The sequence below is a fragment of the Drosophila elegans genome, unplaced genomic scaffold (assembly GCF_018152505.1).
Source record: "Drosophila elegans isolate 14027-0461.03 unplaced genomic scaffold, ASM1815250v1 contig_271, whole genome shotgun sequence".
Classification (NCBI taxonomy): Eukaryota; Metazoa; Arthropoda; class Insecta; order Diptera; family Drosophilidae; genus Drosophila; species Drosophila elegans.
The window spans coordinates 1,075,782-1,091,201 of NW_024545647.1; the positions used below are offsets into that span (position 1 = coordinate 1,075,782).

Below are 15,420 nucleotides of genomic sequence, written 5' to 3' on the forward strand. Positions count from 1 at the left end.
AGCGCACTGATCATAGCACTGAGTAAATCCCTAGAGGGTAGCGCTTCCAATTGGCTATCCCAAATTAGTTATTCTGGAATGACCTGGAACCAGTTCAAAGAACTCTTTCTGCAACAATTCGAAGGCAACGAAACTACAGCGGCTACAGTGTTCAACGTTTTTAACGGTCGCCCAAAAGACGGCGAATGTTTGTCCCTTTATGGAAGCCGTCAATTAACCACTCTGATGGCCAAGTGGAAATCAATGACGACAGAACAAATAGCCTTGTCAGTTGTTCTAGCGCATACCGCCCAAATAGACTCTAGATTGCAACGTACAGTCTTTACGACCGACATTAAAACACGAGCAGAGTTGCAGAACGAGTTGAAGGCATTCGCATTCGTCAATAAGGGAAACTATATTGCTTCGGAGAATCCTGTGGCCAAAAAGCCGCGCCTGACAACACCACCTATATGTCACTTCTGCGGGAAAATCGGTCATAAGATCGTCGACTGCCACGCGAGGAAAAACAGCTCAAAAAACCAACACGGAGCCCATAAAATTTCCAGCCGACCGATCGACGCTAACAGGGGAACCATTACGTGCTACCGGTGTGGCAATCCGGGACATATTGCATCGGCTTGCCCAGGACGTCTATCATCACAAATCCAGGGCAAATCAGAAGAAAAGCGTATTAACTTGTGTAACGTATCAGGACCAATAAGCACTTTGACATCATCCGGTGAGTCGTATCCATTTTGCTTTGATTCTGGAGCAGAGTGCTCCCTCGTAAAAGAATCGGTATCCCAACAGCTGTCCGGCACACGAACCAATAATGTTGTTAGCTTAAGAGGGATAGGAAATAATACGGTAACTAGTACGTTACAAATATTATCTAATGTCATGATTAGCGAGTACACGCTTGAAGTTATTCTGTATGTTGTTCAAGATAGTTATATTAATTATAGTATAATAATTGGCCGCGAAATTCTAAGTCAGGGCTTTGGCGTTTCAATAACGATCGATAAATTTAAACTGTTAAAAACTGTATCTGTAAATACCTGTTCTGCTTTGATTAATAGTTTTAATTTTTCAAATATCGATACCGGTTTGGATGGTGTAAATAAGTCAAGCTTGTTGTGCATTTTGAATGAATTCTCGGACGCAATTATAGATGGATTCCCTAAAAGTCGAGTGACAACCACAGAGTTTCATATTCGATTAATTAATCCAAATAAGACCGTCCAAAGGCGGCCATACAGACTCAGTATCGAGGAAAAAGAAGTAGTGAGAAAAAGAATAAATTAATTACTACAAGCTAATATCATCCGTCCTAGCTCTTCTCCATTTGCTAGTCCGATGCTTCTGGTAAAAAAGAAAGACGGATCTGACCGACTCTGTGTAGACTACCGCGAGTTGAATTCGAACACGGTGGCAGAAAAGTTTTCCTTGCCTCTTATTAATGATCAGATCGCTAGATTAGGTGGGGTAAAGTATTTTACGTGTTTGGATATGGCAAGCGGTTATCACCAGATCCCGATTCATCCAAACTCAGTTGAACGTACAGCATTCGTTACACCAGAGGGTCAATTTGAGTTCTTAACAATGCCTTTCGGACTTAAGAATGCGGCACCTGTGTTTCAAAGGGCGGTAATTAAGGCGTTAGGTGAGCTGGCATATTCATATGTCGTAGTTTATATGGATGATATCTTAATAACCTCTGGTACAGAAGAAGAAGCATTTGAAAGATTAAGAACAGTTCTAAGCTTATTATCTCAAGCTGGTTTTTCATTTAATATCGCGAAATGTTCCTTTTTAAAAACAAGCGTGGATTATTTAGGTTTTCAAATCAAAGATGGCGAAGTTAGACCCAATCCACGAAAGGTGCATGCTTTGGTCAATCTACCCCCTCCACAGTCAGTTACACAAGTAAGGCAGTTTATCGGTTTGGCGTCCTACTTTCGACAGTTCGTCCCAAAATTTTCTGAAATAATGAAGCCATTGTACGCCGTTACCTGTAAAAATAAAGTATTCGAGTGGAAAAGCGACCATGAGGAAGTGCGAAAAAAATTATCAAAATTTTAACTGATAAGCCGGTGCTTTTCATTTTTGACCCGAAATATCCCCTCGAATTGCACACTGACGCGAGCATGGATGGCTACGGTGCAATACTACTTCATAAAATCGACAATAAAACTAGGGTCATTGAATATTTCAGTAAACAAACATCTGCAACTGAATCACGTTACCACTCTTACGAGTTAGAAACACTAGCCGTGTTTAACGCTATGAAACATTTCCGACACTATTTACACGGCCGGCATTTTGTTGTATTTACGGATTGTAATTCTCTGCAAGCTACGCGAAATAAAATAAGCCTTACACCAAGAGTACAACGTTGGTGGGCCTATATGCAAATGTTTGATTTCGATATAAAATATGTACCTGGTGCAAAAATGGCCCACGTAGATTTTTTATCACGCAACCCGATGCCATCGAAGGTAATTACTAAATTGTATCCCAGTCCTGAAAACAAATGTGTTTCGTTGGCCGAAATATCGGACAATTGGTTGCTGGCTGAGCAGCAACGAGATGAAGAAACTTTATCCATTATTTCAAGAATTCAAAATGAAGAACTGGGAGAAGATTTGGCCAAAACATATGAATTGCGTTCTAAAATACTTTTCCGTATAATTCAAAGAAATGGTAGGACGCGCAGCCTTCCAGTAGTGCCCAGATCATTTAGGTGGTCGGTAGTAAACCACGTCCATGAGGCAATAGTTCATCTAGGGTGGGAAAAGACATTGGACAAGATGTATGAGTTCTACTGGTTCGACAATATGTCTAAATATGTCCGAAAATTTGTAAGTAATTGTATCACCTGTAAATTAACAAAACCACCCTCGGGTAAATTACCAATTGAACTCCACCCTATACCGAAAGTAGATATTCCATGGCACACTGTTCACATAGATATAACAGGAAAATTAAGTGGCAAAAGGGATCAAAAGGAGTATATTATAGTCCAGGTTGATGCCTTTACTAAATTTGTTTATTTGCACCATACCATAAATATTACCAGTGAAAGTTGTGTTGAAGCAGTGAAATCGTCCATATCTATGTTTGGCATACCAGCAAGAATCATAGCAGATCAGGGAAGGAGTTTTACCGGAGCAGTCTTTGGAGACTTTTGTAACATGCAAAAAATACAATTACATTTAATTGCAACGGGAGCCAGCCGTGCAAACGGCCAAGTAGAACGAGTAATGAGCACCCTGAAGGGTATGCTGACTGCCGTAGAAAGTAGTCAGCGTACTTGGCAGGACGCTTTAGGCGAGATACAATTGGCCATAAACTGTACTGTAAATCGAATTACGAAAGCAAGTCCTCTAGAACTATTAATTGGAAAAGAAGCGAGACCTTTTAATATGTTACCCCTCTGTGAAGGAAATAACAAAGTAGATTTAAGCACTGTAAGAAATAAAGCCAAAGAAAATATGGAAAATAATGCTAAATATGAAAAGAAAAGATTTAATAAAAACAAATGTAAAGTTAAAAGTTTTAAAATTGGTGATTATGTTTTGCTTAAAAACGAAGAGAGGCATCAGACCAAATTAGATAATAAGTTTAAAGGCCCATTCTTAGTGTCAGAGTTACTTGAAGGCGACCGCTATGTTCTAAAATCACTAACTAATAAACGAACGTATAAATACGCGCACGAAGCTTTAAGAAAAATGCCTATTGAAGAGATTCCCAGAGAGTTAGATGTATGTAATGAGAGAATAGAAAATGATGATAGCTTATTGGTGGATTCCAATGAAGCAAGCGACGTGGAAGGCGACGTCGCGAGTCAGTTAGAGGATTCTAACTAAGATGTGGCATTGATGGACTTCAATGCGAGATTCTGTACAATCATACACCTAGATCAACTCTAGCCACTAGGTTGCTGTAGGTGCATACATGATCATGTATTCACCTGGCTATGGTGAGGCGCCTAATTAGTGGTGGAAACCTGATTGGTGTGTTTGTGGTAGATGGTATTCAAATCTTTGGGAATCGATTTCTAGTAAAGGCTCTTCGCAAACGAATAATCTAATTAACTAGTAACTATTGAAAAAAGTAACAACGAGCGACGTATTAATACGTTTTATTATTTTTTTATGATCGTTTCAGATTGAACGATACCTTCTAATTACTCTTAGTATTTTCATTAAAATTTGTAACACACGAGGACGTGTGGATATCAGGATGGCCGTGTCGGATCTTTAGTTTTGTTTTCGTGGTATTACGCTCTTAAAATAAGAATTAACATGAAATGCTGTATTACTTGGAATTACATTTTTACTTAGAATTAAAGCTTATGTTATGAATGCCACTCGTTGCTTTTTGTTCCTCCCTTCGCATTCCTTTCTTTATACGAGTTTCTGTGTGTTAGTGTTGCGTTGAGCCTAACGGAGGTCCGTTATGTGCAGTCTCGCTGTGACATGGTGCGAGTAAAAGAGACGGCCATATGGTATTTGGTAAAGTATGTGAACAAGGGGATGTTGACCAATTTGGGCTGTATAAAAGGGAGCTCTGATTGATAGATCGGGTAGTCTCGATCGAGGTACGGTACTAAAAGGTCACGAAATGTCACAGCCGAGAAAGCGCACGGCTCGCAACGCCCTAGAAATCATCGAGGAACTCGATGTTCCGACATATGTATTCGAATTAATAGAACTCAGTCCACTGAGATGAGAACAGGGTATATCGCAGTCGTGTCACTTAAAACACCGACTGCTCTTCAGTGGTTGAGAAAATTTCAAACTAAATCAGCTCTTGTCGATGTTTTGCCAGCGGTTGGTGCCTGCATACCCTAGCGACGATTGCTTTTAAGGGGAGCGGGCTTTTAGGATACTTGTTTTGAATGTAATGATGAATTAAGTAATTGTAATTTTCTTGAACAATTATAATTGTCTTTAATCAATTCGTTTTAATCCTAGATATTGGTACAATTAAAATTTTAAATTTTGATCATTAAAATAACATTCAAACAAAAAATGCGGATTTTTATACTTGTTCCAGTTACCTTTACAAAAATATAAGAAGTATATTATAAAGACAATTAAAATAACACTGCGAATCATTAAAAAATAAATCAACCAAAGATCACTAAACATAACATTCAAAACAAGTATTTTAAAAGCCCGCTCCCCTTAAAAGCAATCGTCGCTAGGGTATGCAGGCACCAACCGCTGGCAAAACACCGACAAGAGCTGATTTAGTTTGAAGTTTTCTCAACCACTGAAGAGCAGTCGGTGTCTTAAGTGACACGACTGCCATATACCCTGTTCTCATCTCAGTGGACTGAGTTCTATTAATTCGAATACATACATATATGTAAAACATTTTACTGCGACAACTGATTTGAATTTGTAAACAAAAATAAAATGTATGTAAGCGCCTCTCAGCGACTGAACGACTGAACTCGTGCAATGAGTGCGCGAGCATAAAAACGAGAATAACTTTTATAGGGATGCGCCTTCATTTATAAGCTATTCTCTTCATTATATATGCCACTGGACCGAATATATTCGTAAACGAGTTAAGAGTTCTTATTGACCCAAAATTAAAATTCGACTGCCACATAAAGTCTACTGTTAACAAATCTATGAGTGTTCTTGGATCTATTAAGCGATGGTCAAAAGAATTTGAAGATCCTTATACAACTAAATTATTATTTACTTCCCTTGTCCGTCCTAATTTAAGTACAAATTGATCGAATTGAGTCGGTACAAAAAAAATGTGTTCTTATCGTCCTTCGCATATTACTTTTGCTGAATTTACCTACTCTTGTAAATCGTAGAATCCATTTTGGAACTATATTTACGCACAATCTTAACAGCTTAACTTTTAATGTGCCTTTTAGACCAACCCGCAACTACCATCCTCTTAATTTACCAAGATTTACTTCAAATTTGGCCTGCATGAACCCTTTCATGTTCTATGTAATAATTATAATAATCTATATAATCAAAGTTGCATTTCAATCTCTATCCTTATCTTAAAAACTAGAGTGTTAAAATATTCTCACCGTACTTAGATTAATTATATTTTATTAATGTCTCTACATTATGTTATTTGTGTTTTCCTAGCATAACAAGCTCGTGACTTTTTTTATTGGGCCACTTTTTTGTACTGCTTATAGTGCATCACCGTTCAACAATTTTGAGAGTAAAGTCGCAATGCATGGGTGAACTCTATTTCTGCAGGCCGAGTCCACGTAATGCGTCTTCATAATAATTCCCAATTCTTAGCTATTATAAACCCATGATATCAACGGTTCTTGATGCTTACTAGGCTCACGTGCACCTTAAAGTTTGTGATCGCATATTATATTTATTTTGTATGATTATTTTAACATAGTTAGCATTGTCCGATAAAATCGGCTTACTAAAGATATCATAAAATGGTGATATCATTCAATGTCTACGGACGGTGATCGCTTAGTTTGAGCTCCTCTGCGATCATTTTAATGGTCACATGACGATCACGATCCACTGTTTCCACGATTTTATTCGTATCAACGGTCTCTGATCGTCCCTCAAGCTTGAGTGTTTCAATAACAAAATTACCACGTTGGATTCGTCTGAACCACTGTTTACCTTTTTGAATCGATACATTGTAGTCATCTAAAACAGAAATAATCCTTTGTGAGATTCCGCAGCAATTTTTCCTCGTCCAAAAAATTCAGCGTTTTTGAACTTGGGTGCGAAAGCTGATGTAAATATACATAAACAAACTGTAAGTCATTTGACAGGTGCTGTCAAGACCTATTAAACGATATATAGAATTGCTACCTGCCGGGTTGTGCCGAAAGATCGCACATGGTGTCACCTGCTAGGGACCAAGCTATTTTGAAATTGGTTATTAGAGTGACGGGTCACTGATAGTCAAGACACTCAACTATATTATTATATTATTTCTTGTTAAAAGTATTGTTGTGCTATAAATAATCGATTGCTTACTAATTTTCTTTTATTTTTGTAAAGTCCGCATTTCATGATGCAAAAGTACCGAATTGGTATCATAAAAGTTGCTTTTTCAAACACCAACGTCCTGCCTCTGTGGGAGACATACAGAACTTTCAAAACCTTCGGTTCGTTGACCAAAATGAATTAAGTGATCTTATTGGTAAGAGAATCGAGGTTTAATCAATATACGTATTTTAAAATGTATATAACTTCCATAGGAAATATAGAGAAAAATATACATGCAAAATCGGGAACGAAGCGATCCACGGCTTATAACTTAGGACTTAAAGACTTTGGAATCGAATATGCAAAATCAAGTCGTTCGACGTGTCGTGGATGCGACCAAAAAATAATAAAGGATCAAGTCCGCCTACGGAAAACTGTTTTTGACACTGAAGTTGGTATGAAGTATGGAGGGCAGCCGCTATGGCATCATTTGGATTGCTTTGCTAAACTGCGCTCTGAACTTGGCTGGTTTGATTCAGGAGCAGCCTTGCTTGGTTATGCGAGTCTAACGAGTGATGATCAAGCGGCAGTAAAAAGCGTTCTCCCGTAAGTATATCTTACAATAACCAAAAAAAAATTTTGTTTTAATTATAAACCCCTAAGGTGTGTTAAGCTGTATAACACAATTGAACAGCGTTAAAAACAACGCTGCTTAGTTTTAATCCGCCTTGAAATGCTTTATATTCTTCTTCTCGGACGATGCTTAGGAAATCATTACACGTAATGCATTTTTTTAATTGTTACAAAAAATTGGTCAAGTTTGTACCATATACAATTATTCATAAAATGGGTTACAATCATGCGATTAAAGTCAAATATATGCGCCCTTTTGTCCGATGACTAGTTCCCACTCTGATGGAAGCTTGCTTCCTTGTTGGAAAAAAACTTCCAACTACCAAGCTCATTCGCCATGGACAGAAACAGGTGGTAATCACTATACGGTGGATGCAAAATAACCTCCCATCCGAGCTCCCGAAGCTTCTGGCCCGTCACCTTACGTTGTCCTGATGGAAGTGAATTGGACCTCTATTGATCAAAAAATGGTCTCTTCTGCATGAGCGGTCCAGTTGTTGGTAGAACATGTCCGAATTGAGCGCTATTCTCAGAGTAAATGGGTATAATGTATTCATAAATAAGTATATTTAGATTTACTGTCGCTTGTGATCATGTGTTTATCTTATGCTCTGTGATTTTTTCGAGATTTGATTATTTTCTGAAAGTACTGGTGCTTTTATCTTAACCAAGCTTAGATTACCTGCAGTGTATGTAGGTTTGACGGTGATTGGTTCAATTAAAACTCGACAATTTCGTTGAATGACATTTATTGTGAGTGGAAAAAGAAAACATTACCTCTTCGTCTTAACTTGAGGGAGCAAAAGCGAGTACTAGAGCAGGCGTGATTTGTTTAAGTAGTATCGATAATTCGATTGATTGTTGAAAATCATAAAATACTGTTATGACCTGCAAATTGCCCAATAATTACATACCAACTGCACGCAATAACTCAGATATACAAACAATATTTATTATTTCTTCGGTGCGATCCGCGCTTTAAAAGTGTATGTAAACGACTTACTCAATGAGGGACAGAATGCTCTCCACTCTCAGCACCGCTTACAGTGACAGGCTGCCACTTCCCTCCAATATTTTTCAGCTTCAAGTTCTGCTGCGCATCTGAAGGCTGATCCACGGAGATATCGGGAATTGATTCGGCTTGCGGTAGCGGTGGTGGCTGTGTTCCAAGTGAGGCACCATTTCCTTGCTCGCTGCCATCCAACTGTTGAGAAGATTTGATGTCCAAACTAGAACCCCCTGAGATCATTTTAAACTCTACACTTATTGTCTGCCATTGTCTGTTCTTAAATTTTTTGGAAACCCCAATCTACTAAAAACTGGACATCTCTTCAATGAGCACCTTGGATCCTATTGATTGTACAAATTTTACTTCTATGTATCTATAATAGTAATCGTGAGAACTAGCAAGTGCTCATTATTTGGCAACGGTCCTAACAAATCAGTGGCTACTCGGAAATGCATGACGTCTCATTGGGACTGGATTATCTGATTAAGATACCAATATACAGTCACGACAATCCTTGCCAGATTTTTCTGAATCCCAGTCAATTTTTGGCCACCATACTATTGATCTCAGTCGCCTTTTTATTTCTGCTTCTCCAGGGTGTCCCTCATGAGCTAGTGTTTAAACTTTCTGTCGTAGTTGTTGGGGGATGATCAGACGGCTTACTCTTAATAGAATACTACCAATACTCGAAAGCTCCAGGCGAAATGGATAATATGCGCTGTTGTTGCAGAAGTCCAGCAGTCATTGTCCAGGCATGTTATGTTAGAAATTCAAATCATATGGAATATGTTTTCCTATCCACCCCAATCAAATAATTTAGTACTTGAAATGTCACATAAACGTGAGATCGAGTCAGCAATATTTTCATTCCATGACTTATATATTACCTGGAAACGGTATGCCTGTAGACGTAATAACCACCTCTCAATTCTAGCTGGAGGCTTAGAAGTTGGTTTAAAAATTGCTTCCAATGGCTTATGGTCAGTTACCAAGTCGAATTCCAGACCAACAATATAGTAACGAAATTTTTTCACGCTCCATACCAATGCCAAACTTTCCCTTCCGTTCAACTTCAACATCAGAAAGGCTCTTAGTTGCAAACGATATGATAAATTGATTATTCTCGACATCAAACTGTATTAAGTCCGCTCCCAGCGCTACATCAGCTATTACACGTGTTTTTAATTTCACGTTAAAATATGCCAACTCCGAAACTCGTGAAACTCCAATTTTTAATTTGTCGAATGCTTGCTGTACTTGTTGGTTCCACAGAAATTTCTCATCCGCTTTGAGTAACTTACTCAACGGTTCTGTTGTATCTGCCAAATCTGGCAAGAACCTTCCCACGTTCGTGACCTCTTTGTTCTTTGATGGCCTGAATGCCGTAATTACTTTTACTTTCTCTGGATCAGCAAAAATGCCTATGTCAGATATAATATATGCGCGAGGAACTTAAGTAGCTGTGTTTTCCATACGCATTTATCTTTGTTAAGAAATATATTGTTTTCCTTGAAAAAATCTCCAGAGTTTTGTCGTGTTCCTCCAATGAACTCCCGATGACAATTACATAATCTATATAATTTAAGGCATTTCGCAAATCGTTCCTCCAGCAGTTTTTGAAATATATCAGTTGCTGAGTTAACACCGCAGAGTAGACGCTTGTATCTATACAGTACTTGTGGTATCAAAAATGTAGTAACTTCTCGCCTATTTGGATGCATTTCAAATTGTTGATACGCACTCATTAAATCCAGTCGAGAAAAATACTTAGCGTTCTCAAGCTTCGTTAAAAACGACTCGAATGTTGGTAATGGGTAATTTTCCCGTTGAACTGCTTTATTCGCTTGACGCATATCAATGCACAGCCTTATATTCCCATCACCTTTGAATGCGATAACTATTGGAGAAATCCATTCACTTAGTCGGTGTCTTCAATGGGGTCTGGGATGCGTCGCATTGGTTGCTTCACGGCCTCACAAGTGGATCAATTGACAGACGAATAGATTACATTATTCACTTTGGAAAAGGTTCCAACTAGAACCCCCTGAGATCATTTTAAACTCTACACTTATTGTCTGCCATTGTCTGTTCTTAAATTTTTTGGAAACCCCAATCTACTAAAAATTTCGGACATCTCTTCAATGAGCACCTTGGATCCTATTGATTGTACAAATTTTACTTCTATGTATCTATAATAGTAATCGTGAGAACTAGCAAGTGCTCATTATTTGGCAATGGTCCTAACAAATCAGTGGCTACTCGGAAATGCATGACGTCTCATTGGGACTGGATTATCTGGTAAGGATACCAATATACAGTCACGACAATCCTTGCCAGATTTTTCTGAATCCCAGTCAATTTTTGGCCACCATACTATTGATCTCAGTCGCCTTTTTATTTCTGCTTCTCCAGGGTGTCCCTCATGAGCTAGTGTTAAAACTTTCTGACGTAGTTGTTGGGGGATGATCAGACGGCTTACTCTTAATAGAATACTACCAATACTTGAAAGCTCCAGACGAAATGGATAATATGCGCTGTTGTTGCAGAAGTCCAGCAGTCTTTGTCCAGGCATGTTATGTTAGAAATTGAAATCATATGGAATATGTTTTCCTATCCACCCCAATCAAATAATTTAGTACTTGAAATGTCATATAAGCGTGAGATCGAGTCAGCAATATTTTCATTCCCAGACTTATATATTACCAGGAAACGGTATGCCTGTAGACGTAATAACCACCTCTCAATTCTAGCTGGAGGCTTAGAAGTTGGTTTAAAAATTGTTTCCAGTGGCTTATGGTCAGTTACCAAGTCGAATTCCAGACCAACAATATAGTAACGAAATTTTTTCACGCTCCACACCAATGCCAAACTTTCCCTTCCGTTCAACTTCAACATCAGAAAGGCTCTTAGTTGCAAACGATATGATAAATTGATTATTCTCGACATCAAACTGTATTAAGTCCGCTCCCAGCGCTACAGGACTGGCATCAGCTATTACACGTGTTTTTAATTTCACGTTAAAATATGCCAACTCCGAAACTCGTGAAACTCCAATTTTTAATTTGTCGAAAGCTTGCTGTACTTGTTGGTTCCACAGAAATTTCTCATCCGCTTTGAGTAACTTACTCAACGGTTCTGTTGTATCTACCAAATCTGGCAAGAACCTTCCCACGTTCGTGACCTCTTTGTTCTTTGATGGCCTGAATGCCGTAATTACTTTTACTTTCTCTGGATCAGCAAAAATGCCTATGTCAGATATAATATAAGCGCGAGGATCTTAATTCGCTGTGTTTTCCATACGCATTTATCTTTGTTGAGAAATATATTGTTTTCCTTGAAAATAACTTTTACCATCTCCAGATTTTGGTCGCGTTCCTCCAATGAACTCCCGATGACAATTACATAATCTATATAATTTAAGGCATTTCGCAAATCGTTCCTCCAGCAGTTTTTGAAATATCTCAGTTGCTGAGTTAACACCGCAGAGTAGACGCTTGTATCTATACAGTACTTGTGGTATCAAAAATGTAGTAACTTCTCGCCTATTTGGATGCATTTCAAATTGTTGATACGCACTCATTAAATCCAGTCGAGAAAAATACTTAGCGTTCTCAAGCTTCGTTAAAAACGACTCGAATGTTGGTAATGGGTAATTTTCCCGTTGAACTGCTTTATTCGCTTGACGCATATCAATGCACATCCTTATATCCCCATCACCTTTGAATGCGATAACTATTGGAGAAATCCATTCACTTAGTCGGTGTCTTCAATGGGGTCTGGGATGCGTCGCATTGGTTGCTTCACGGCCTCACAAGTGGATCAATTGACAGACGAATAGATTACATTATTCACTTTGGAAAAGGTTCCAACTTTTCGACTCTATAGCTATGCCCAGTCTCATCACGTTGAGTTTTATGGCTGTTTCGCGACCAAGCAACGATTGCTTACCCTTTTTTATTACATAAAAGGCGGCAATAGACTTAGCATTCCCTCCAACTGAAATCGGTGCTTCAAACACAAATGAAATATGTAACAACTGATCTGCAGCATATGCCCGAAATTGATTTCTCGAATCAGTTCGCAGATTTAATATAGCTGCACCTTGTAGATAGTTCGAATCATCTTGACTTAATAAGTTATACTTGGATACGGAATCGATAACTATGCCAATTGGTAAGCCACCAACTCGGCAAGAAATGACTTCGCCCATGTCACAATCATTTGCAACTCGGAAACAGGGATCGTTGACCACCACTCACTGCTCGGACCGGTGCTTCATCTACATAGCGCCGCTTTGCACCTCCTCTATGATTTCCACCGTATCTCTTCACAGTAGTCCGACATCTCTTAGCAACGTGCCCGACATTAAAACATCTGTTACATTCCGCATTTTCCGCTGGACAAAGCAAACTATTTGGTGTTGTTCCATTTAGCCGTGAGCGATGCAATTTTATTGATCATAGAGTCTGAGCATCCATTTGCTTGCGCACTTGTTCCTCAATTAGATAAGCAGATATGACTCCCTCCAAGGACTGTTCAGTTGACAGCAACTTTTTCTTCAGCTCCGCCGGTACCCAAGAATCAATTTTTTTTCCTATTTCTGTTTTGGAAGTACCAAAATTACACTTCCTCACCTGCTGACGCAATCGCATAAGAAACTCGGTGAAACATTCTCCATTCTCATCGTCGCTCAAATACCGAATTGCGTATCCGCGAAAAATATTCATTTAATTTTTTTGCTCCTGGCAAGCTATAAACAGTAGACTGAATTTGTGAACCTCCCAGATGCAAAAGTTTATTGCGATTTTTAAGAGTTGAGCTGATCTCTTCGCTCTCCGCATATTTGTTGAATGCGCGCAATCAGACCTCCCATTCGGAGCGCCAGAGTGAGTTGTCTATGCAATTGCATAGGAATGGCTTAAGTTCGGCCATTACTTTGTTATGCGAGTCTAACGAGTGATGATCAAGCGGCAGTAAAAAGCATTCTCCCGTAAGTATATCTTGCAATAACCAAAAAAAAATTTTTTTTAATTATAAACCCCTAAGGTGTGTAAAGCTGTATAACACAATTGAACAGCGTTAAAAACAACGCTGCTTGGTTTTAATCCGCTTTGAAATGCTTTATCTTCTTCTCGGACGATGCTTAGGTAATCATTACACATAATGCATTTTTTTAATTGTTACAAAAAATTGGTCAAGTTTGTACCATATACAAGGGTGTCAAAAAGTATTGCGGCATATATATTGAGTTCTCAATTATTCATAAAATGGGTTACAATCATGCGATTAAAGTCAAATATATGCGCCGTTTTGTCCGATGACTAGTTCCCTCTCTGATGGAAGCTTGCTTCCTTGTTGGAAAAAAACTTCCAACTACCAAGCTCATTCGCCATGAACAGAAACAGGTGGTAATCACTATACGGTGGATGCAAAATAACCTCCCGTTCGAGCTCCCGGAGCTTCTGGCCCGTCACCTTACGTTGTCCTGATGGAAGTGAATTGGTCCTCTATTGATCAAAAAATGGTCTCTTCTGCATGAGCGGTCCAGTTGTTGGTAGAACATGTCCGAATTGAGCGCTATTCTCAGAGTAAATGGGTATAATGTATTCATAAATAAGTATATTTAGATTTACTGTCGCTTGTGATCATGTGTTTATCTTATGCTCTGTGATTTTTTCGAGATTTGATTATTTTCTGAAAGTACTGGTGCTTTTATCTTAACCAAGCTTAGATTACCTGCAGTGTATGTAGGTTTGACGGTGATTGGTTCAATTAAAACTCGACAATTTCGTTGAATGACATTTATTGTGAGTGGAAAAAGAAAACATTACCTCTTCGTCTTAACTTGAGGGAGCAAAAGCGAGTACTAGAGCAGGCGTGATTTGTTTAAGTAGTATCGATAATTCGATTGATTGTTGAAAATCATAAAATACTGTTATGACCTGCAAATTGCCCAATAATTACATACCAACTGCACGCAATAACTCAGATATACAAACAATATTTATTATTTCTTCGGTGCGATCCGCGCTTTAAAAGTGTATGTAAACGACTTACTCAATGAGGGACAGAATGCTCTCCACTCTCAGCACCGCTTACAGTGACAGGCTGCCACTTCCCTCCAATATTTTTCAGCTTCAAGTTCTGCTGCGCATCTGAAGGCTGCTCCACGGAGATATCGGGAATTGATTCGGCTTGCGGTAGCGGTGGTGTCTGTGTTCCAAGTGAGGCACCATTTCCTTGCTCGCTGCCATCCAACTGTTGAGAAGATTTGATGTCCAAACTAGAACCCCCTGAGATCATTTTAAACTCTACACTTATTGTCTGCCATTGTCTGTTCTTAAATTTTTTGGAAACCCCAATCTACTAAAAATTTCGGACATCTCTTCAATGAGCACCTTGGATCCTATTGATTGTACAAATTTTACTTCTATGTATCTATAATAGTAATCGTGAGAACTAGCAAGTGCTCATTATTTGGCAATGGTCCTAACAAATCAGTGGCTACTCGGAAATGCATGACGTCTCATTGGGACTGGATTATCTGGTAAGGATACCAATATACAGTCACGACAATCCTTGCCAGATTTTTCTGAATCCCAGTCAATTTTTGGCCACCATACTATTGATCTCAGTCGCCTTTTTATTTCTGCTTCTCCAGGGTGTCCCTCATGAGCTAGTGTTAAAACTTTCTGACGTAGTTGTTGGGGGATGATCAGACGGCTTACTCTTAATAGAATACTGCCAATACTTGAAAGCTCCAGACGAAATGGATAATATGCGCTGTTGTTGCAGAAGTCCAGCAGTCTTTGTCCAGGCATGTTATGTTAGAAATTGAAA

At 38.8% G+C, this 15,420-nt stretch overlaps 1 protein-coding gene across 1 annotated transcript in view; it reads left to right on the forward strand.

Moving 5' to 3' along the window:
• The window catches only part of LOC108138359 (poly [ADP-ribose] polymerase), a 96,809-nt gene that overhangs the window by 6,604 nt on the left and 74,785 nt on the right, over nucleotides 1–15,420 (forward strand). The window contains exons 2-3 of the mRNA XM_041708573.1: nucleotides 7,011–7,152; nucleotides 7,211–7,544. Of these exons, the coding sequence (XP_041564507.1) occupies nucleotides 7,011–7,152; nucleotides 7,211–7,544 (476 nt within the window). The remainder of the gene's footprint in view (nucleotides 1–7,010; nucleotides 7,153–7,210; nucleotides 7,545–15,420) is intronic.